The 25,034-nt window shown below is 44.0% G+C and overlaps 1 protein-coding gene across 1 annotated transcript in view; it reads right to left on the reverse strand.

Annotated features, from left to right (window-relative positions):
• Positions 1-1,073: 1,073 nt before the first annotated feature.
• LOC126991164 (serine/arginine repetitive matrix protein 1-like) overlaps positions 1,074-25,034 on the reverse strand; it is a gene marked incomplete at its 3' end in the record, with an annotated part of 46,994 nt that continues 23,033 nt past the window's right edge. The window contains exon 3 of the mRNA XM_050849925.1: positions 1,074-2,186. Coding sequence (XP_050705882.1) covers positions 1,074-2,186 — 1,113 coding nt within the window. The remainder of the gene's footprint in view (positions 2,187-25,034) is intronic.

A 25,034-nucleotide genomic window follows, 5' to 3' on the forward strand; every position in this document is an offset into this window, starting at 1 on the left:
TGGAAGAAAACAGAAATAGGAGCAAGAAAAGGAAGAACAGCCAGAGAAGGACTAAAAACGAGGGGGTGGAGGAGGAAAAAAAATCGAAAGCTAATGAAGAAAGGAGAAAGGAATGAAAGTGAATGAAGTGCAAAAACAAACTCGAAAACTAAAGCGAAGGAAAACGTCAAAAAGGAGGAGCAGGAGGAAAAAGAAAACTAAAGAGAAGACGAATGAGGAGAAGGAGGAGGAGAAGGAGAAGGAGGAGGAGGAGGAGTAGTGGTAACGAAGTATAAATAAGGGATTAACACGAGGCCCATTTTCCTTCCTGTTATTGGGGCGAACTTAGATATTTTCGGAGGAGTTCAGCAAAGGGTGATGGGGGGGGGGTAAGAGGGAAGAAAGGGAATAAAGGGGGAATGGTGAGGGAAAGAAAAAGAGGGAAGATACTTTTATATTAAGGGGGGAAGGTTAATGAGGGGAAACTTGAGAGAGAGAGAGAGAGAGAGAGAGAGAGAGAGAGAGAGAGAGAGAGAGAGAGAGAGAGAGAGAGAGAGAGAGAGAGAGAGAGAGAGAGAGAGAGAGAGAGAGAGAGAGAGAGAGAGAGAGAGAGAGAGAAATTGATTTAAGTATGACCTGATACGTTAATTTATCGCCCTTTTCTCCGCTCTGGGTCAAAGGTTGTATGTGAAAAATGGCAGAGAGAGAGAGAGAGAGAGAGAGAGAGAGAGAGAGAGAGAGAGAGAGAGAGAGAGAGAGAATTTTTATTTATTTAAGTATAACCTGATACTAAAATTTATTGCCCTTTTCCCCGCTCTGACTTGTTGTTTGAAAAATGACTGAGAGAGAGAGAGAGAGAGAGAGAGAGAGAGAGAGAGAGAGAGAGAGAGAGAGAGAGAGAGAGAGAGAGAGAGAGAGAGAGAGAGAGAGAGAGAGAGAGAGAGAGAGAGAGAGAGAGAGAGAGAGAGAGAGAGAGAGAGAGCAGTTTTAACAAAGGTTCTTTTTCGAGGTATTTCCTAATGAATTCTCGTCACACATTCCCGAAACTCAATAACGATTCATTTTGATAATTGATGCCGCGCTTGTCTCATTACGGCGTGGAGTAACGCTGTAGTGCTGTGCGGGGCAGACGCGGTGCTGGCGCGGCGTGGATTGACGCTGTGGTGCTGTGCGGGGCAGACGCAGTGCTGGCGCGGGGTGGAGTGACGCTGTAGTGCTGTGCGGGGCTGACGCGGTGCTGGGGCGGCGTGGAGTGACGGTGTAGTGCTGTGCGGGGTTGACGCGGTGCTTGCGCGGCGTGGAGTGACGCTGTAGTGCTGTGCGGGGCTGACGCGGTGCTGGCGCGGCGTGGAGTGACGCTGTACTGCTGTGCGGGGCTGACGCGGTGCTGGCGCGGCGTGGAGTGACGTTGTAGTGCTGTGCGGGGCTGACGCGGTGCTGGCGCGGCGTAGAGTGACGCTGCGGTGCTGTGCGGGGTCGACGCGGTGCTGGCGCGGCGTGGAGTGACGCTGTGGTGCTCTGCGGGGCTGATGCGGTGCTGGCGCTGCGTGGAGTGACGCTGTGGTGCTGTGCGGGGCTGACGCGGTGCTGGCGCTGCGTGGAGTGACGCTGTGGTGCTGAGTGGGGCTGACGCGGTGCTAGCGTGGCGTGGAGTGATGCTGCGGTGCTGTGCAGGGCTGATGCGGTGCTGGCGCGGCGTGGAGTGACGCTGCGGTGCTGTGCGGGGCTGACGCGGTGCTGGCGCGGCGTGGAGTGACGCTGTGGTGCTTTGTGGGGCTGACGCGGTGCTGACGCGGCGTGGAGTGACCCTGTGATGCTGTGCAGGGCTAACGCGGTGCTGGCGCGGGGTGGAGTGACGCTGTGGTACTTTGCAGGGCTGACGTGGTACTGGCGCGGCGTGGAGTGACGCTGTGGTGCTGTGCGGGGCTGACGCGGTGCTGGTGCGGCGTGGAGTGTCGCTGGGGTGCTGTGCCGGGCTGACGCGGTGCTGGCGCGGCGTGGAGTGACGCTGCGGTGCTGTGTGGGGCTGACGCGGTGATGGCGCGGCGTGGAGTGACGCTGCGGTGCTGTGCGGGGCTGACGCGGTGCTGGCGCGGCGTGGAGTGACGCTGTGGTGGTGTGTGGGGCTGACGCGGTGATGGCGCGGTGTGGAGTGACGCTGCGGGCTTTGCGGGGCTGACGCGGTACTAGTGCGGCGTGGAGTGACACTGAACGTTGAACCAAGGAATGATTCATGAAATGAGGATATGTTTAGTTCAAGAAAAAAATATTGCATTCATTATTGACAATATATATATATATATATATATATATATATATATATATATATATATATATATATATATATATATATATATATATATATATATATATATATATATATATATATATATATATATATATATATATATATATATATATATATATATATATATATATATATATATATATATATATATATATATATATATATATATATATATATATATATATATATATATAGTGTTAAAACTATAATCAACATTCTTTTAAGTATTCAAAATTTTGAATATGAGGAATTAAAAACATAAAATATCTAATTAACATGTGATCATATATTTAATTTGAGAAAATATTTAAATCCTTTACTTCTGAAGTGAACACGTGGAAAATATGCCGTATAAGTTCATCCTGCTGACAGACAAACAAACAAGGGGACAGACAGACAAATAGACAGCACCGAAAACGTAGACCGCTTGCCAAATATAAAAAAAAAAAAGACATTTTATTTTATGCGGTTGAAATTGCTTATAGTTATTTAATTCCGTTTTAAAAATGTTGAAAAATAAATCGCAATGACAAAAACAATAATGTAAAATCTTAAGAAGTCAAATGTCTTCTTAATGAGTATTTGATAAAAAAAGAATGCTTTATGTGCTTCCTGCTGTTATTGGTGTCGGTGTGCATTACGCTCCTGCTTGACGTAAAAAGGCATGATGGAGCAAAGACAAGCTGAGGCGATAAACGGGTCGAACGGAATGTAACAAAAGGTGGTGCGGAGGGCAAGAAGTTGTTGTGTGGCTGTTTAATACCTTGCTCTTCCTCCCTTCCAGAACATGAACAATAGTCATGGTAAGGGAGCGGACAACCAGGCGACAACGGGAACTGGATCGAAGAGTGTGGTAGCAAAGGATGACGCAGAGGGTGAAGGGTTGCAGTGTGCCGCAATAATACTTTGCTCCTCTTCGTTTCCAGAACATGAGCGATAATTTTGGTAACTGAGTGAACTGATAAGCGGCAACAGTCAGAGGTATTGAGTAATGCGCAAATGGACAGGTGAGAAAGTACACCTATCGTCACCACAGTCACCTTTCCTCTGCCTTAATGACTGCCTCAGGGTGTCATCTCGCGGCTTACCTGGAAAGAGAATGGACATACGTTAATGTTATAAAGGTCCCTTTCTTCATAAATACTAAGTTCAATGTAAATACTAAGTTCAAGGACGCAGGAAAGTAGGGCAGGAAAGAGTACAAAAAGGGAGCGAAAATTGGTGAAGTAAAAAAAAAAAATACAAAAGGAAACAACGAAAGAGAAAAAAAAATGTAAAGAAATAATATTGAGAGAGATGATAAAGGAGACAGGAAGAAAAGGAACACGAAGAAGGGAGAGGTGTGGGCAGTAAAGGGAGAAGAGATGCTTAAATAAATGTGTCAGATTTATGAGATGAGGGAAAAAATATATCAAGGTGATGGAAGATTTGATAGTGGCAAGTACTGATTTATTAGGTCTGGCCAAGGAGGAGGAGGAGGAGGAGGAGGAGGAGGAGGAGGAGGGAAAGGAGGAGGTGGAGGAAAAGGAAAAGAGGATATTAAAGAAAAAAACGAGGACTGGAAGGGAGGGCAAGAGAATGGAAGAAGTGAAGGGCGGCAGGTGAGGATGAAAAAAAAAAAAAAAGGATAGTGAACGATGAAAGACGGGAAGGGAGAGCAGAAGGAGGGGAAACAAAGGAGGGGAAGTTGGAGGAGGTAGGAGATAGTAAACTGAATAGAAGGTAATGGAGGAGAAAACTAGATAGGAACGAAGGTGAAGGAAGGAAGTGACAAAGATGAGGAGGAGGGAAGGGGAAGAAAATGGAGGAAAGGAAAGACCGGGAAGGAAATCGAAGCAGTAGGGAAGATAAAACAAAATAATGATGGGGAATGAGAGGAGAGAAGAAAACAAAAACGTTGGATGAAAGGAAGACGAAGACGAGGAAGAGGATGGATAAAGTAAGAACAGAAAGAGGAAGGGGGAAAAATGAGTAAGAGGAAGGGAAAACGAATGGAGGGGGAGGGTGGAAGAGAGAGATAATCAAAGCGAAGCAGAAGTGAAAAGAGAAATGAAGAGGAAATAAAGAATAAAAAACTGAAAAATGTAAGGAAGAGGAAGAGAAACAGAGAAAAGGCGGAGGAGGAGGAAAAAAAAAAGAAGACGATGAGGAGGAGGAGAGAAGAGGAACATGCCAATAACGTCAGTCGAGTCAAGCAGAAATAAAAAAAATAATTGAAGAGTAAAAAAGAAAGTGAAAATGTATAAAAATGTAGGAAAAAAGAGGAGAAACAGAGCAAAAGAAAGAAGGAGGAGCAGAAGGAGGTGAAGGAGGAAGGAAAAAAGGAGAGGAAGAGGAGAGTAAAAAGTAGAGAGAAGAGTAATATAAGAGTAGAGAGCAAAAGAAAGAAGGAAGAGAAGGAGGCGGTGGAAAGGGAAGGAAAAAAAAAGAAAAGGAGAAAGAGTAAAAAGGAAGACAGGAGTAAAAAAAGGCCAGAAAGTAAGAAAAAGGAGGAGGAGAAAAGGGAAGCGGAGAAGGAGAAAGGAAAAAAAAAGAAGAAGGAGAGAAGAAGAAAACGTCAATATTGTCCGTGGTGTGGCCGTCCCGGCCACACCACGGATAAAACACCACGGATAAAACACCACGGATAAAACACTCCAAACCGCTTCGCGGTTTGTAGTGTTTTATCGAGGCGATGCTGAGGGCCGATTATTATTATTATTATTATTATTATTATTATTATTATCATTATTATTATTATTATTATTATTATTATTATTATTATTATTATTAATATCATCATCATTACTCTTAACTACCCCCCCCCCCCCCACACACACACACACACTTTTCCTCCTTATGTTCTTACTTTATCCATCCTCTTCCTCTTTTTCGTCTTCTTTACCTTCACTTTTTTTTTCTCCGCTGGTTCATCTCTTTTTTTTCTTTTCTTTGCCTCGTTATGGCTGTTTTTTGTTGTATTAGTAGCAAACGTTGTAGTAAGTTTAGTTGTAGTATATGTATTAGTATTTGTTGTAGTGGTAGTAGCAGTAGTAATAGTAGTAGTAGTAGTAGTAGTAGTAGTAGTAGTAGTAGTTGTAGTAGTTGTAGTAGTGGTAGTAGCAGTAGTAGTTGTAGTAGTAGTAGTAGTAGTAGTAGTATCGGTAGCGGTGGAGCAGTATGACCTTTATTATTATCATCATTATGTTCGGGTCATTAGACAGTCTGCATCATGATTTTCCTGCACCAGGGAGGAGGATTCAGGGCACAGCAAAACCATTAATTTATATTTGGCATCGTCTATCCATTTCTCTATTATTTACTTTATTATTATTATTATTGTTATGAGTTTTATTTTTATTTGTATTATTTGTTTTGTGTCTGTTTATAATGATTTCTTCCCATTCCGTTCACTTTTTTTCTTGTTTTCTTTCCTTCCTCTCTCGTCCTTCACATCCTCTCCCCTCTTCCCTATTAGTCTCCTCCCTTCTCCTTCCTCTCAAGGGTACAATTCATAACCCTTCCTCTTTCATTTCCCATCTCCTTCTTTCTTTATCTCCTCCTCCTCCTCCTCCTCCTCCTCCTCCTCCTTCTCCTCCTCCTCCATTTCTTCCTTTCATCATAACCGCTATCACTACCTTCCCACAGGTCTGCTCTTCCTCATTAAACTCCTCCTCCGCTTCCTAATCCTCCAATTCCATCCCTCGCTCCCTTTGTAAGATAACCTAAGAACATAAGAACATAAGAACGTAAGGAGTCTGCAAGAGACCGGTTGGCCTATACAAGGCAGCTCCTGTACACTCAACCCCACCTTACCTCACCATCCATGGCTTTATCTAACCTCTTCTTGAACGTATCTATGGTATTGGCACCCACAACATGGCCCCCAAGCCTGTTCCATTCGTCCACCACTCTACTGGTGAACCAATTCTTGCCTATGTCTTTGTTAAATCTGAATTTGTCTAACTTAAAACCATTGCTACGCGTCCTACCTGGCTCTTTTACTATCAAAAGCTTATTGACATCCCCTTTATTAAAGCCCTTCATCCATTTATAGACTTCGATCAAGTCTCTTCGCAACCTTCGCCTTTCTAGAGATTGTAGATTTAACTGCATTAGCTTGTCTTCATAAGGCAAGTTTTTCACCCCCTGAATCATCTTTGTCATCCTCCTCTTTACAGATTCTAACATCTTGATATCCATCCTATAGTTGGGGACCAGAACTGAACTGCATAATCGAGATGAGGTCTAACTAGTGCTAAGTAAAGTTTGAGGATGACTTCAGCGCTCCTATTGATTACGCTCCTTGAGATGAAACCAGGTACTCTGTTTGCCCGATGTTTAGCCTGAATGTATTGAGCCCTAGGACGGAGGTCAGCGCTCACTAGGACTCCTAAGTCTCTATCACACTATCACAGGTTAGTAAGGCAAGACCTACCCTTTGTGAATCCATGCTGTGAATCATGAATTAAACTATGCTTTTCTAGATGGTCCCGAATGCTCCCGGCTATAATTGACTCCAACATCTTTCCTACAACTGATGTTAAGCTAATTGGGCGATAATTTGAGGTGGCTGACTTCTCTCCCTTTTTGAAAATCGGCGTCACATTAGCTACTTTCCATTGATTGGGCACATACCCAGAATTTACCGACATCTTAAAGATATCGGTAAGCGGGCCACTGAGGACCTCCTTGCACTCTTTCAACACCCTTGGGAATACTTCGTCTGGGCCCGGCGATTTGTGTTTCTTCAACCTACTAATCTCATCCTGGACTACTTGCCTAGTGATGATCATATCCCTCAACCTGTCTTTCCCTTCGCCCTCATATATCTGAACTCTCTTCGGAATGGTTGTTAGATTTTCCTGAGTGAAAACTGAGAGGAAATAGTCATTTATCATTTGGCTCATAACTTCTCCATTCTCAACGAGCTCACCTGTGTTAGTTTTCAACGGTCCAATTTTGTCCCTTGTTTTCGTTCTGTACAATTTGAAGAAGCCCTTGGGATCGCTCTTGGGCTCGTTGGCTACCCTAATCTCATAATTTCTTTTTGCTAGGCGGGTGTTCCTCTTCACCGACCTGGCTAGCTCAACATACCTACCCCTGAGGTGCAACCAACCAAAAAAAAAAAAAAAAAAAAAAGGGAAATGAAGGAAAGATAAAAAAGAAACTCATGGAAATCGATCGAAGCGGAGCGGAAAACCAATACGGAAAAGAAAGGAGCAACATAATAAAGGAGGAGGAATAAAGGGAGGTGGAAGGCATCAGGAACACGGGCCCAATTATCCTCCCCGTGTGACTCCCGCCGCTAAGGGATGCAAAGGTGACAAAACCCGACCAACGCGACGCGACCCACCGGAGGAAGAACGGCACGAACCCGCCAAGAAGAGGACAGGGAATTTCACACACACACACACACACACACACACACACACACACACACACACACACACACACACACACACACACACACACACACACACATACACACACACACTTTCTCTCTCTCTCTCTCAATATGATAAGCGTGGGGGCGAAGACAGTCATGGGATTTTAGAGATGACTTCAGCGAGAGAGAGAGAGAGAGAGAGAGAGAGAGAGAGAGAGAGAGAGAGAGAGAGAGAGAGAGAGAGAGAGAGAGAGAGAGAGAGAGAGAGAGAGAGAGAGAGAGAGATTTACATAGATTTACACAGAAAATCAGACCACACAGACCCCATGGTCCAGACTAGGTGGTCTGTCCTTAAACCTAAGTGATTTTACGTTAATCAGATGGCTCCAAAACGTTGCTTTTCTACTCTAGTTAATATTAAGTTCAAGGAAGTGACGGTCGAGCTTGTTTTTAAAGGAGTCAATCGTGTTACACTGGACCACTGATGGTGGGAGCTTATTCCATTCTCGCACTACAACGTTGGTGAATAAAAATTTGGTGCAATCTGAATTTACTTGTCTACATTTGAGTTTTGTGCCATTGTTCCTCGTTCGCAAAGTGTCATCGATCATAAACAATTTTGTTCTGTCTACATTCGTGAAACCATTAAGTATTTTAAAACATTCGATCAGTTTTCCTCGGAGGCGACGTTTCTCAAGAGAGAACATGTTAAGGGTGGAAAGCCTTTCTTCGTAGGATTTGTTGCGCAAGGAAGGGATCATTTTTGTTGCTCGACGCTGAACACCTTCTAGTTTAGCAATGTCCTTTGCATGGTGGGGAGACCAAAACTGTACCGCATATTCCAAGTGTGGTCTGACTAAACTATTGTAGAGCGGAAGTATTACATATTTATTCTTGAATAAAAAGCTTCTTTTAATGAAGCCCAACATTATGTTCGCTTTATTTGCTGCATCGATGCATTGATGTGAGAATTTGAGGTTTGACGCGATTTTAATCCCCAGGTCCTTAACGCATTGAACGCTTGTGAGTTTAACGCCGAGTATTTCGTAATCGAACTTCTTATTTTTTGTACCAACTTGAAGGACCTGGCACTTGTCTACATTAAAGGGCATCTCCCATTTATCTGACCAAGCTGAAATTTTGTGCAAATCCTCTTGGAGGCTTTGCCTGTCTTCGTCAGTGAGAACCGAGTTACCAATCTTTGTGTCGTCTGCAAATTTACTAATGCGATTATTGAGTCCAACATCCACGTCGTTGATGTAAATAGTGAAGAGTACTGGGCCAAGAACCGAGCCTTGAGGGACGCCACTAGTGACCGGCGCCCATTCTGAGTTAAATCCGTCAATCGCAACTCTTTGTTGTCTGTTGCTCAACGAATTCGCGATCCATTGGTTTACTTGACCGTCAATGCCTATTTGCTTTTATTTATAAAGTAATTTATGATGTGGGACTTTATCAAACGCTTTCTGGAAATCAAGATAGACTACGTCCACTGATTTGGTTACGTCATAAATTGAGAAGAGATCGTTATAAAAGGTCAGTAGGTTTGACAGGCAGGATCTTTTGTTACGGAAGCCATGTTGTGAATCCCCAATTAATGAGTGGCTTTCGAGGTAACTCACAATTTTGTCTCTAATTATGCTCTCGAGTAGCTTACCTACAATTGAAGTTAGACTAATGGGTCGGTAGTTACCTGGTATTTTTTTGTCTCCTTTCTTAAAAATCGGTGTCACGTTAGACTTTTTCCAATCCGAAGGGACGATGCCTTGTCCCAAGAACATATTGAATACGGTAGTGAGGGAGGAGAGTATTTCGCTCTCTGTTTCTTTAAGCAGTATAGGATATACTTTGTCGGGTCCGGGACTTTTATTTGTTTTAAGTGAATGGAGAACTTTAAGGACTTCATCGGTTGTTATTTCAAAATTAGGCAATGCATGCTCGAGATTTACAATAGTACTGGTGTTGGTGGTAGCGAGAGGAAGACTGTTAGTATTAAACACCGAGGAAAAGTATTTGTTTAAGAGGTTTGCAATGTGTTGGCTGTCAGTCACTAGTGCACCGTCGCTGTTTGTTAAAGGTCCAATACCACTTTTGATCGCCTTTCTGTTGTTTATGTAACTGAAGAAAGATTTCGGATTATTTTTACAGTTGGCTGCAATATTTTCTTCATATCTACGCTTTGCCAGACCTACTAGTCTTTTTACTCGTCGCCTGGCATCATTATAAAGTCTAATGTTTTCGGGCGTGCTTTGTTCTTTCTTTAACCTGTAAAACAATTTTCTTTCATTGACTGATTGTTTAATTTCGCTATTAAACCACGATGGGCTTTTATTAGTGTTAATTCGCTTCTCGCACAAGGGGACGAATGTGTTCTGCTGAGTGAGTAAGTGATTTTTAAAGCTTAGCCAGGCTTCATCTACGTTGCCGTCATCTGATAGTTGTATTTCTGTTATTTTTTGTCGGATTTCAACGAAGTTAGCTCCTTTGAAATTGGGCACCTTTACTTTATTTTCAGTCACTGATGATTGAGCTCTAATGTGACGCGCACTAATTTATGATCGCAAGAACCGAGGTGTTCTCCTACCGTGACACTACTGACTAGGTTATCTTGGGTCGTTATAACAAGGTCGAGTATATTATTTTGTCGAGTTGGCTCAGAAACCATTTGGCTAAGATAATTTTCTTCTAGAAATTCAATCATTCTATGTGACTCGCCTTCTGTACCTGACAGTGTCGCCCAGTCGATATGGGGGAGGTTAAAGTCTCCTAATATCAGTGAGTCGTTGTTATTAAGTGACTGCCTTAAGACGCTGTACATTTCAAGGTCGTCATCGAGTGATTGCCCGGGAGGTCTGTAGGTGACAGATATATTTAAATTGACGCTTGCAATGTTTACTCGCACGCACAAATGTTCAACATTACTGTTTCCCGGTGTTTTGTCAGTGGGTTGCAAATAACTTTTGACATAAAGGGCGACGCCACCGCCTCTACGGTTTACACGATTTTTGTTGAAGAGTCTGTAGCCATCTATGTTGTATTCGGAACTTAAATGAAAATTTGTGGTGTCGATAAATGTTTCGGTTATAGCAATTATGTCAAAATTTTATGTTAGAGCAAGACATCTCAGTTCATCAAATTTGTTGCTTTGGCTACGTGCATTGAAGCTAAGGATTTTTAAGTTATCTAGAGGCTTGGTAACAGAGGTGGTGGTACTTGCGGGATCACGGTTACGGGTTTGTTGCGATGCTCGGGGTCTATTTACACGGGCGGGGTGGAGGGACGTGGCTGTGACTCGTTTTTTGCTCGGATGACACGTACTGCGTCGTTGAGGAGCCTTCCGAGCCTGGCTGCCCCGATGGGAGAAAGGTGCAATCCGTCCCTGTGGAAGAGCTCACTTTGTCCATAGAAACTGTCCCATGCGTTGAAGAACTCCACGTCAAGCTCCCTACAAAGAGTCTGTAAGCGGATGTTTAGACTGAAGGCCTTACTGAGAGAGAGAGAGAGAGAGAGAGAGAGAGAGAGAGAGAGAGAAGGGGGTCGATTGGGGTAAGGTGGGCAAGTCCCTACAAACATTAAAAAGTCATTCGATATTTTGATGTATAGAGATGGTGTGCTAATCATCGTCATCATTGGTTATCAAGGAAAGGGGAGTGGGAAAGAGGAGGGTGAAAGGGGGAAGGAAGAGGAGGAGGACGAAGAAAGACTAGATGGGAAAGATAGAAGGAAAGAGAGGAGATATAGTTTGTTGATAATTAATTAAATTAAAGAATTGTATTTTTATTGAATTTAAAGAAATAGAAAAAAAATATATGATTGGGGAATGCGAAAGAAAAAAAGGAAGGATTATGGAAAGACGAACGGAGAAATGGAGATGTTAGGAGCAGGAAGAGGGATAGAGCGACGTGGCCGGGTGCAAGGTGTGTGGCAAGGTGTGGACAGAAGTTGCTTGGGTCAGAAAAAAAAGAAAGAATGGGCTGAGATAATGACGGAAATATTATTTGCAGGTCAGAAAAAGGAAGGAGAGGAAAAATAATAATGAAAAGGAAGGAATGCTGTGTGTCGAAATATTGAAAAAAATATAGTTTGGAGGTCAGAAAATGAAGAAAAATCAAGAAATCTACAAATAAATGAAACCAGAAAAGGTCGGCTCGGAAATAAAAAAATAATTATATGTTTCCAGGATCATATGTCAAGGGAAGAGTGTAGCGATGATATACAATGGCACTGACTGGTGAGACAGAGTGTAGGGGTAAACAACGAGAATAGCAGGAGTGTACTGGGTGGGTGATATAGGTGTTCAGCGGGTCTGACAGGGTTGGTAATAATGCAACAGGGTGTTTTTGTTTTTAGCGTGTTGGGACAATGGCAGGGCGTGGTAGTGGATGATGGATCGTGGTTGGGCTGACGTAGGAGGTTAGGATGTGGTTGTAATGGTGTGGCAGAGGGTTGTAGGAGTGTGGCATGGTTGTTGTGTGTAGGGTGGCACGGTGTTGTACATTTATGAGGGGTCTGGCAGGATGTGGTGGTTTGTTGACAGGGTGTTTTAGTGTTTAAGGGTCTGCCAGGGTGTTGTTCTGGTGTGGCAGAGTGTGCTGCGGGTGAGTTCGGGGTATAGGGTATGTTAGTGCTGTGGCAGGGTGTGGCAGGGGTGATGGATGGCGCTGTGAGCCGCCTAGACCTGTGAGCCAAGGAAGATAACTCGGCCTAACAGCCACCTCGGCCCCACCACGCCCTGACCGCTTTATGTCCCCCCCCTCCCTTCTCCGCCCCCTCCCCTGCCACCCTCCCATCCACCCCACCTCTCCATCCCCCCGCCCCGCCACACCCAAGGGACCCAAGATGGCCCACAAACTACTTCGTCCAACACTTCCCAAACCAACTTACTTTTTTTTTTCTTTTTTTTTTCATCTTTAAGCTATCTGTTGTTCACCTTTCGATTGTATCATTTTAACACTTCTTTTTAGCAACATCAATCATCTAACACTTCAAGAACCCAATTATTTTCTTCGTTTTCCTCTCTTTTTTTTTTCTTCATTGTTTGACTGTTCTATTTTTTCCTCTATTTTTTTTTCAGTTTCTCTTTCTTTCAAGAACCTCACATTTCTTATCTTAAGCAGCTTCACTTATCCGGTACTCCCAGCCAATTTACTTTTTTTTTTCAGTTTCCCGTTTATTAACTATTATCTTATATTTTCCATTTTACTACTTGGATGCGCTTCTTCTGAACTATTTCACCCCTCATCCTTTGGCTACTTCATGAAATGTTTTCTCATCCCATTATTTTTTTCCTTTATGATTTTCCTCTTCTTATCATCTATCCTGGTTTTCCCCGGGTTTATTAATTCGTTCATTGACTTTTCTCCTGTTGACTTTTCCTCTTAATTTTACTACCTTTTGCCTCCTCTTCTTCATTTGACGTTTTCTCATTTTTTACCTACAAACTTTTCTCCATGAGCTCGTTCCGTTAACTTCTTTTCCCCGTTTCTTTTTCTTGTATTTTTTTTTTTAACCCACATCGTAAATACACATTACCAACCTTCCCATGCCTACCTTCTATTCCTAAGCCATTTTTTCTGTTTTTTTATAGTTTTCTTTGTCTTCTATACCTTCACGATTTTTTCGCAGCACATTTACTGTACTAGTTTTTTTCAACTCCAATAGCTTTTAAACCTTTACCTTCACCGATTTTGTTTTCTCGTCTTTGACCCTCGAACTACCTAAATTTCTCTGAGCCCAGCTTATATTTTTTCTTTTCTATTTTTACTTTTTTTCGACACGCAAACTATTTTTTTACTTTCCTTCCCTTGCTCACCTTCTCCCTTGCCTTCCTTCATTATTATCTGCATTCAAACATCTTTCCACAGACCTCTCTCCTCATCTATCTTCTCCTTTTATTGTTTTGATCTATCTCTCTATTTTCCTTGCAATTTTTCCTTGAATTTATATGTATTCCAATTAATTGGTCACAGCCTCTTCCCTCGCATATTTTTTTTTTTTTCCGCATATTACTTCCCACCTCCCCCCGCCCCAATACAGCCTGCCCTCATACTATTTTTTTTCATATTGTTGACGCCTACCGCCTAGTTTCCTTCCCATTGCTTTTCTTATTGATTTTTATTTCGTTTTTGGATTCATTATAGCGGCAGTATCTACATTTTCTTGGTTATCATCTTCAGTTATTTCGTTCACAATCGTATTTTCATTTCTTTGTTTTTTGCCTCTATATTTTATGGAATCATTTCTCACCTTCATATATTGACGTTGTTGTTGGTCAGCTTTCTTACATCTTTTTTTTATCTATATCTACTTTTGCTCCTTTATATTTTTTTTTCATATTTTTTATACCTCATTATACTTCCTTTTCACTTTCGCCTTTGCCTCGATGTGTTGTCATGTTTTTTATACTCCTCATTTTCCTTTTGTTTGTTATTCCATCGCTTGGTACTTAATAATATAATGCTTTAAGTTTTGAGGTCTGTGCGTGTGTGTGTGTGTGTGTGTGTGTGTGTGTGTGTGTGTGTGTGTGTGTGTGTGTGTGTGCGTGTGTGATTATCATTTCTCTCTCTCTTTCTCTCTCTCTCTCTCTCTCTCTCTCTCTCTCTCTCTCTCTCTCTCTCTCTCTCTCTCTCTCTCTCTCTCTCTCTCTCTCTCTCTCTCTCTCTCTCTCTCTCTCTCTCTCTCTCTCTCTCTCTCTCTCTCTCTCTCTCTCATCTGGCAGCGTTCATTATTGTCTCCAGGGTCCATTTCCGCTCACCTGCTTGATGATCAAGTTAGGGAAGGCGCGACGCCTAATGAAGAGTAAGGAAAGGTGTTACTCTTTCCCTTCCTTCTCCTCCTCCTCTTCGTCCTTTTCTTGCTAGTCCTTCCTCGCCTTCTCCTCTCACTTTATTCAACTCTTCCCTGATTTTTTCTTCCGTTTTGTCTCTTAAACATTTTTTTTCTCATTGCTTTCCGTATGTTTGACCTCTTCCTCCTCCTCCTCCTCCTCCTCCTCCTCCTCCTCCTCCTCCTCCTCCTCTTCCTCGCCACGCCACGCCTGAACCCGCCGCCACCCTTACCATTCCTTCTACTCCATCCACCTCCCTTCCTACCTCGTCCACCTCCATCCACAGTACCACTCCCCTTTCTCCCGCTGTCCCTTCCTCTCCCTCCAACACCCTTGACTCCTCCCCTATCCTCATCATCACTCCATCCTCCACTTACACCTCCAACACGAACTCAACCTCTTCCTCCTCCTCCACTTCTGATACCACATCTCCCTCCATCCACACCTCACCCTCCACCCTTCCCCAACCACCCACTACTATCACCACCACCACTTCTAAACCCACCTTCGCCCGCGCTCCCTCTTGTACCTCGCGCCCTTCCAAAAGAAATCACAAGACCATTCTACCAGCTGTTACTTGTACGAACCAGACGCTATTTCCTGGCATGGGCAAACTGACTACTAAAGTCAACTTAGTTGGCGATAGTGTGGTGAGAGGCCAACTTACGGAGTTTTGCGATCGGAATACGCTGACACGGCAGCGTTTCTGTATCCCCGGAGCCAAACTGGACGATATTGAATCAGCTGTCGATGCAGATTCAGTAAATGCGAAGGACGACACGGTGTATCTGATCCATGCGGGAACCAACGACCTTCACTCAACTCAATTTCAGGACCTGTTATCAAAATACCGTCAAGTCATTCGGAAATACAAGACCAAGTCCCCTCACATCATCGTCTCTGGGATTCTACCGAGAGTCAATACGTTCGCCGGATACAACAACAGTAAAGCGTACGGCGTCAACACTAGTCTAAAGCAGTTATGTAACGATGAAGGCGTAGGGTTCACGAACGAATGGTATCACTTCAACCAGCGCCCAGATTTGTTTTGGGAGGACGGACTCCATCTGAACGAGGTTGGCTCGGCGCGGCTAGGAAGGCTCCTGAACGATGCAGTTGAAAGCTTCTCGAAAAGCTATTCAAAAAACTGCAGGCGAGGGCAAGGCAAAGGCAACCCTTGATCAACCGAACCGTAGCGTCGATGCGGCTTGCAAGAAACTGTGTAACCAACGACGCCTCCGACAAGCGAACTCATACAACACGACGCGCCCAAACCAGGAGTCACATTTCCATTTTGTACACAAATGCATGCAGTCTATTACCCAAAAAAGACGAGATTACGGCGTATATTGCAACTGAGAAACCATATGTGGTAGCCATCACAGAGACTTGGGCCATCTCTGCACATCTAGTATATGAACTGTCATTTCCCGGGTACGAAAGCTTCCAAAAAAATCGAATGCTCAAGAAAGAAGGAGGAGTAATTTGCTACGTAAAAAGTACGCTCCCTGCCATAAAAATAGACAAAGAGGACGCAGAGAATTACGACTCCGTCTATGTGGAAATAACCGCGAATAATAAGATACTAACACTTGCGACCGTATACAGGCCTCCAAAACAACAGGCAGCAGACGACACTGCCCTGTACGAAGAGCTTCACTCTTTAACACAAAGTAAAGAAGCAATAATAACTGGGGACTTTAATTGCCCTAACATTGACTGGGGACAATTGACTAGATATCAAGAGGGTAACAGGCTTATGGAAATGGTGAAGGATTCGTTTCTCACTCTAGTTGTAACTCAACCAACAAGAGAAAACAATCTGCTGGATCTGGAATTAGTAAGCGACCCCGACCTCATTCGCGATTGTGAAGTTGGTGAAAAAATTAACGGTTGCGATCACCACTTAATCCGTTTCAATGTCAACATAAGTCACAAACTCGTAGACAATCCGTCAGTGATACCAGACTACAAAAAAGCAAATTTCAACTTTGCCCGTGAGCCGCTTCCCTCTGCTACCTGGGACCAACTTCACTTAACCGACAATACAATCGACAACGTGTGGAACAACTTCAAAGATAAGCTTTTAGGAGTAGAAAAGGCTACAGTGCCTACGAAACCCAGGCGAGTAAATGGTGCCGTAGATCCACCGTGGATGACCAGGTAAATAAAAAGGGCGGTAAACAAAAAAAAAGGAATTATAACCTAATGAAAGAGAATGACACGGCCGAAGCCCGTACACAGTACCAAAACAGCCTCAGAGCTTGTCGCACCCTTATTCGGAGTAGTAAACGCAATTACGAAAAACAAATAGCGCGTGACATCACGACAAACTAAAAAAAAATCTTCACATATATCAGATCGAAAAGGAAAGTAAAATCCAATATTGGTCCCCTGACAGACGAGACTGGAGCTGTAACTCAGGACAGTAAACAGATTGCCAGAATCTTCAACAGTAACTTCGCATCCTTATTCACAGTCGAGGACATCGAAACCATGCCCGAGAGCCCTGACCCGCCGAGGGGAATCACGCCCCTGAAAATTGACTCAATATGCGACCAAGAAGTGAAAGAGTATTTGGATAAACTCGACACGAACAAGTTAACAGGACCTGACGGTTTGTCCCCGCGGTTATTAAAAGAGCTTAAGCAACAAATAATTCAGCCACTCACTAACATATTCAATCAGTCTGTTCAATTGAACAAGTTCCCGGAAGACTGGAAGATGGCGAACGTAATACCTATTTTCAAAAAAATGAGACAAAAGCGTTGCATTAAACTACAGGGCCATACGTTTGACATCAGTGGCAGGAAAAATACTCGAAAAGATTATTAGACACAAACTTGCTAAGTTTCTATAAGACAATAATGTAATCTCCGACACCCAGCATGGCCTCAGAAACAAGCGCTCCTGCCTCACGAATTTATTAGACTTCTTCCAAGGTGATGTTATATACCTGGACTTTCAGAAAGCCTTCGACAAGGTACCGCACGAGCGACTCCTTAAGAAAATGCACTCGGCAGGCATTGAAGCCAATCTGATCGCGTGGATAAGAGATTGGCTCACCAACAGAAAACAACAAGTACTACGCAACGGACAGCCTTTCGATTGGCTTCCAGTCACTAGTGGAGTTCCTCAAGGGTCAGTGCTGGGACCCATTCTCTTCATTATATATATCAACGACCACGAATCAGGACTGAGATCCACAATATCGAAATTTGTTGATGACACCAAGGTGGGTGGAAAGGCCCTAACAAAGACCGACTGCGAAATTATTCAGAAAGACCTCAATCACATTATCGAATGGTCGGAAAAATGGCAAATGTAATTTAATGTTGACACATGCAAAGTCATGCACATTGGGTCCAGAAATAGTAACCACACATACATCATGAATGGGAGACTTCTGCAAGCGATGTAGGAGGAAAAGGATCTTGGAGTCACTATCAGCAGTGACCTGAAACACGCGAATCACTGTAAAAAAGCATACAACAAAGCCAACACTATGCTCGGGTTCATAGCGAAGAACTTCGAATGTAAAACACCAGACGTGATGCTATCCTTGTATAATTCCATGGTAAGACCGCACCTCGAGTATGCAGTACAGTTCTGGTCTCCTAATTACAGAAAGGACATTGATTTACTGGAAAGGATTCAACGGCGTGCCACGAAGATGATACCAACCTTAAGGGTTCAGCCGTAAGAGGAGCGACTCAAGCGACTCAATTTCTTTACATTGGAGAAAAGACGCCTACGAGGGGATATGATTCAAGTCTTCAAGTATCTGAAAAATTTCAATAACGTCGATTACTCCAAATTCTTTGAACTGCAAACCAACCTAGGAACTAGAAATAACGGTTTACCCATTCAGTCTAGTCGATGTAACACAGACATCGGAAGAAGTTTCTTTTCAAACCGAGTCATCCGTCACTGGAACAATCTTCCTTTCAGAAGTAGTAAATGCGAATGCGAGTACTATCAACTCCTTCAAAGATAGAATCGACCGTCACCTCGCTGCGTTGGGAGTAAACTGAATATTGAGGTGCTTCATCTGCTCCTCAGTATCGAGGTGCTTTCATCTGCTCCTCAATGTCGAGGTGCTTTCATCTGCTCCCCAGGCCCTAAGCGGCTGTCGAGCAGATTAAATCACCAAAGCGGGCAACCTCGTACTGAGCTAATAGGCTTTCTGTTGCCTACATTTCCATATTTCCATGTTTCCTCCTCCTCCTCCTCCTCCTCCTCCTCCTTTTCCTTCTTCCACTGTTGCTGCTACTACTACTAGCACAGGAAGTTATATCCATTTGAATACACAAGCAATCACACCTGTATTTATAGTTGTTCTTTATTAAATAATTTAAATCATTGATGCATGGAAAATCTCCTTAAAAAGTCTTCGGTTATCGCATCCAATGTTTCACTATCTCTCAATTCCGTGCACCGCCAGTATTTCCTGTGTATCCTTCCTTTCCTCTCAAGGGTTCAAACGGTCCCGCTGATCTGCTGCCTCACACCTTGATCACGTTCCTCCATATCCCATATCTACTGTCTCTACCACTACAACCACTACTACCACTACTACCACCATCATCTCTTGCCTCCTCCTCCTCCTCCTCCACCTGATGATGCCTTTTTCCTCATCCCGTAATGAATAAAACTGTAGGTTACGGATAAGCTGGTGTACTAATATCCATCTACATACATGAATAACCAAGTGTTTACCTTCCCCTACCCCTTTATCCTCTTCACCCCCCTCCTCCTCCCACGTCCCCTTTCCCCTCCTCCTTCGTCCCCTTTTCCTTCCTCCCTCGTCCCCTTTTCCCTCCTGCCTCGTCCCCTTTTCCCTCCTCCCGCGTCCCCTTTTCCCTCCCCCCTCATCCCCTCATCCTCCGTCTACATCTTCATCGCCTCCTCCTCTCAGAAGTGCCACTCAACTCACTCTTTTCGACCTCTTCCTATTAATTATCACTTTCTTCCTCTCTCATTTTCTGTTTTGTCTTTTCTATTTCCTCTTCTTCATCATGTTCTTGTTCTTTCTTTTCTTCTTTTTCTTAATTGTCTTATTTGTATTTCCTCCCTTTCCTTCTATTTTCACTCTTTCCTTCTTCCGACTTTACTTCCTTCATCGCTTCTTTCTCTCTATCCCTCCTCTTTATCCTCCTCCTCTTCCTCAATTTCTTCCTTCTCAGCTTCCTCTTCCTCGTCCTCTAATTTTCTTTCCCTATTCTATTTTTCCTTCTCCATTTTCCTCTTTTCCGACACTTTCTTCCCTGTCTCTGTCTCTCCTTTTAGCTATCCTCCTTAATTTCCCTCCCTCCCTCTTTTCCTCCTCTCCCTCTCTCCATTCCCCTCTCCCCTCCCCCCCGAGCAGGTGAAATCACCTGTTTAAGGGAAAATCAATGAATTAATTAAAGCCCTTGAGAGTTAGAATGGGAGGAAGTGGAGGCAAGATGGAGGAAAGGGGAGGGGGGGGGAGGAAAAGTGGAGGAGAGGGGAAAGAAAAGGAGAGAAGATAATGGAAGAGGAAAGAGTGGCAAGATAGACAGAGGCAGTTATTAATAAAGGAGAGGGGGGAGGGAGAGGGGAGGACAGGTGAAGGGAGAGATGGAGGAAAGGGAGAGAAGACTAAGAAGGACGAATTAAAGAAACAGAAGTAAGAAGGAGGAGAGAGAGAGAGAGAGAGAGAGAGAGAGAGAGAGAGAGAGAGAGAGAGAGAGAGAGAGAGAGAGAGAGAGAGAGAGAGAGAGAGACAAGGTAGAGAAGAATGAAAGAGAAGTAGGAGATAGGAGCAAGGAGTAAGGGGAGGCGCGAGGGAGGAAAGATAGAAAAGTGAATGTATGGAAAGTTGAAGGGAATATAGACTGAAACTGATAGGAAAAGAGGAGAGAAGAGAAGAGGGAAGAGAAATCAGGTGAAGAGAGAGGAAGATAAAAAGGAGGAATGCGTGAATTGAATTGGTTAGAAAATGTTGGTGATGGTCTCTGAGCAGGTGGTGATGATGATGGTGGTGGTGATGGTGATGATACAGAATTTGTTTTGGTGATGATGTGTATTGCTGATTAGGGTAAGTAGAATGGCGTGATTATGATGATGGTAATGAATTGAAGGGACAGTGGTGGTGGTGGTGATGATGGAGAGATAAGTGTTGCAATGGTGATGATGGTGATGGTGGTTATTATGGTTCGAGGAGACGTGATGATGGTGATTATGATGGTGATGAAGTGATGGGTAGTGGTGAGGGTGATAGAGGTAGAGATTCACCATCATCATCATCATCATCCGTCTCAGCATCATTATCACCATAGTTTCAACCATAATATCACCGTAACTTAATTTAGTTATATACATGTAGTTGAATACACGTTGTAGGTGTTTTATGTGATATGGTAATAGAAACAAAAATACAGGAGGGTGTGCAATTAACTCTAAAGGAATCCATCTCTCTCTCTCTCTCTCTCTCTCTCTCTCTCTCTCTCTCTCTCTCGTCTCAAATCATCCTTTAACTCTCCCTACCTTCACTTTTCTCTCATTCTTTTCCCATTTTCCCCTTTCTCCCCAATTTTCACCTTACTTCCTTATTTTCCTCTTCCCTACGAATTACCCCGCTCCTTCCTTTTGTTACTGTTCCTTTCCGATTTTCCCCCTCCTTCCTCATTTCCCTTTATTTCCCCTCATTAATGTTCAATTCTACGCCTCTCCTATATCCCCTTCTTAACCTATCTCCCATTCATCAACATCCACTCGTGGCCCCTGGAGTAGCCTCCCCGTGGTGTCAGCCTCGGCACACATGACATAAGGTTATAGGTGAGGGACACGTGGTCGACACGCCTCTTTATTTGGGGACACGGGGGAGGGGGGGCGGGCGGGGCGGGGCGATTTTTTTGTTTTGTTTTTGTTTGTTTTTTGTTTTCTGTGTTTTTGTTTTCTTACATGTTGGTTTATTGGTATTTATGAGACGAGAAGTTCATAAGTTGGAGAAGAAGGAAGATGCTGCAGTTTTATCTTTGGGCTTTTCTCTTCCTTGTTATCTGTTATTTTTGTATTAATGATTTTTTGTTTTCGTTTATTTATGCCATTTTTTCACCTTCGAACACACACACACACACACACACACACACACACACACACACACACACACACACACACACACACACACACACACACACACACAAACGCACACAGACACACACACACACACACACACACACACACACACACACACACACACACACACACACACACACACACACACACACACACACACACACACATATTTTTAACTTTTCTTTATTGGTCTTATTATTATTTCCGTTTGTCTGTTCATCTCGTGACATTATTTCCTTTCTCTAGTCTCCCCTTAAAATTATATCCCTTATATCTGGACTCCCTCTCTTCATTATATCTTTTGTTTAGTCATTGTTTCATTCACTTCCTTTGTTTCATCTTTTACTCGGTTTATTTCCTTCATATTGTCTTTATATATATTTTTTGTATTTTCTTTGTATATATTCGATACTTCCTGTATTTCCTATTTCATGTATTTATGTTTTCTTTAATTCTGTTTTATTCTCTTTGTTTCTTATATTTGTTCTTATTTTATTTATCTCATTTTTCTTTGTTTTTTTTTATTTATGTTCATTATCTCTTTCCTTTAGTTACTTTATTTCTTTTATTTCCATTTATTCCCATTATTTCCTTTGTTTATATCTTTGGTTTCCTTTGTTTAATGACTTTATATTCTTTATCTCCTCTATCTATTTTCTTTATTTTCTTTATGTCCTCTATTCATTCAGTCTCCCCCTACCATTGTCTCCAATATTACTTCACCATTATTTTATTTCTCATTACCTCCATGCATTATATAGTCTCCCCGTACCATTACCTCCATTATTTTATCTCCCAGTACCATAACCTCACCATTACTTCACCTCCCCTTATCATTATCTCCATTACTTTACTTACTTTGTCTCCTTTATCATTATCTCCATTACTTTACTTACTTTGTCTCCCCTCACCGTTACCTCCATTCCCTCTCCATTCTTCCCCTCCCCGTCTCCTCCCGCTAGTCCGCCCGTTCCGCCGCGTCGTTACCGTGACTTTCTTTGGTAATTCGTTAAGCCTCGCGCGGGTTCATCATTCATTAATAACTCTCCCTCTTATTATTAATTAGTTTCATGGAGCGATCCTTCCACTTTCATTACCATCCTTAGTCTCTCTCTCTCTCTCTCTCTCTCTCTCTCTCTCTCTCTCTCTCTCTTTTTTTATTTAAGCATATTTCTACAAAAAGGATGCTCAAAATTATACTTTTTTGGTATAACTATTTTAAGAGCCTGCGCATGGGACAAAATTAATTATCGACTGTTAGCACATTCAACACATACAAATACAAAATACGAAAAAGAAAGAAAACATGTAAAAACAATTTGTAATATTGTCAGTTTGTCACTTTATATTTACACCACCAGCGTACTTGAGTGTCCCTCACGCCACCTGTGAGCAGCCAGTTTCACCTGCAGCGTGTTCATGTACTCCACTTGGGGAGTGGCTGCCGTGAACGTGTTCCACAGGCGTGTGGTCCTGGCTGTATATGTGCGCTGGTGCTGCCTGGAGTGTGATCGAGGCACCTCCACAAGCTGGTCACTGGCGAGTGCAGTCCGGGTGAACCTCTGGGCAGTGCGTGGAGGGAGCCTCAAGCTGCTGAGGTGGGGAACCCCTTGCACCTGGGCTTTGTGGCACACCACCAGTGCTGAGACATCACGGCGGTGCTCCAGTGACGTCACAGTGACAGACGACTCCTCCAGGTGCTCGCTGGCCTCCACCAGGCGCAGTGCTCGTCGCTGCACTGCGTCGAGCCTCTGCATGTGGGCGGCAGCACTCGACATCCAGCACAGGGCACCGTACTCCAGATACGGTTGTGTCTGTGCCTTGAAGAGAGTGAGGATGCCCCGTGGGTCGAGGGATCCCGCTACTCTTCGCAGGGCAGAGACTCGCCGGGAGGCCTGGCGGGCAACAGCTCGGACATGGTGGTCGAAGCGCAGGCTCTGGTCCACAGACACTCCCAGGACCTTGATGTGGTCCTGGAGGGGCAGACTCTTGCCTCCAAGACGCAGCTGGTTTGAGACTGCTCGAGAGGCGTCTGGGGACCGTGAGATGACCATGGCCTGCGTCTTCTCCGGGGCGAGGGTGACCTGCCACTCCTCTCCCCACTGCTCCACCAAGCTGAGCTGCCGGTTGATCTCCTCGACGGCTCGCTGGCTGTCGGGGCGGTAGTAGGAGTGGGAGAGTGTTTAGTCATCGGCGAAGGCTGACACTGCCGATAGCTGCCGGAGGAGATCGTCGATATATGTTCCACAGGATTGGGGCGAGCACAGAACCCTGTGGAACTCAGGCTTGCACTGGTGAAGGCCTTGATGACTGCCAGTTGATCACCACCTGAAGGGTCCTTCCCTGGAGGTAATCCTTGAGCAGCATCAGAAGGGGACCCTGGACACCTTTGGCACGAAGCTTTTCAATGAGCCCCGCGTGCCAAACCCTGTCAAAGCCTCCAGCAATATCCAGGGCTACCACGAGTGTGTCCAGGCCTTCATCCAGTGCGTCTTGTCAATCCTTGGATAGGAGGAGGAGGAGGTCCGTGATGGACCGGCCAGGCCTGAACCCAAACTGTCTGTCAGAGAGGATATGGCTCTCACTCAGGTGCTGACAGATGTTGTTTCCACTGTTGTTGTTGAAAACAACAACAAAAAGAGATGGTTCAGGAAACGGACCCAGCAGCAGGCAGGACCACACCTTACCTCAACGAGCACCCGACCCCCCCCCCCACCCCACCCCACCTGACTCACTCACAGGACGTCAGGTCACCGAGGGAGGTCAGAGGAGGGGAAAGACGCCGGTGTGGACACACAACCGAGGCGTGCTACGGCCGTGCTGCTGACCATCGCCAGGAAATGCTGCTCAGGAGAGTCCTGGCGGAAGGCTTGGGGAGGCAGCAAACTCTCCACCCTCAGCAGCCCTTTCAGGACACCCAGCAGCTCCCCACCTGACAACACCAATAACAGCAGCCTGAGCTTTACCGCACCTGGTCTCTCTCTCTCTCTCTCTCTCTCTCTCTCTCTCTCTCTCTCTCTCTCTCTCTCTCTCTCTCTCTCTCTCTCTCTCTCTCTCTCTCTCTCTCTCTCTCTCTCTCTCTCTCTCTCTCTCTCTCTCTCTCTCTCTCTCTCATCTATTCCAGCACTCGGCGATTCACAAATTCTTCTCCTCTTTATTACATTAATCGTACATTCAAATGTAAGTCAGTTTCATGTATTTTTGAGAACTTAATTTTGATAACTTATTTCCGGACGCCTTTCGGTTGGCGAATTGCGGGTTATTTTTCCACGTTTTCTTTGTTATCTTTATTTATCTTCATCGTGTTAGTTCAGTCGTGTGATTATTAGACGCATCACTTTCCTCTATAATTAGGTGTGTGTTATTTCATTATCGCTTCATATTTCGAAATCAGGTACGCATTTCTAACTTTTTTAAAATTTAGTATACACACTATTTCCTATATTATAAGA

The sequence above is a fragment of the Eriocheir sinensis genome, unplaced genomic scaffold (assembly GCF_024679095.1).
Source record: "Eriocheir sinensis breed Jianghai 21 unplaced genomic scaffold, ASM2467909v1 Scaffold248, whole genome shotgun sequence".
Classification (NCBI taxonomy): domain Eukaryota; kingdom Metazoa; phylum Arthropoda; class Malacostraca; order Decapoda; family Varunidae; genus Eriocheir; species Eriocheir sinensis.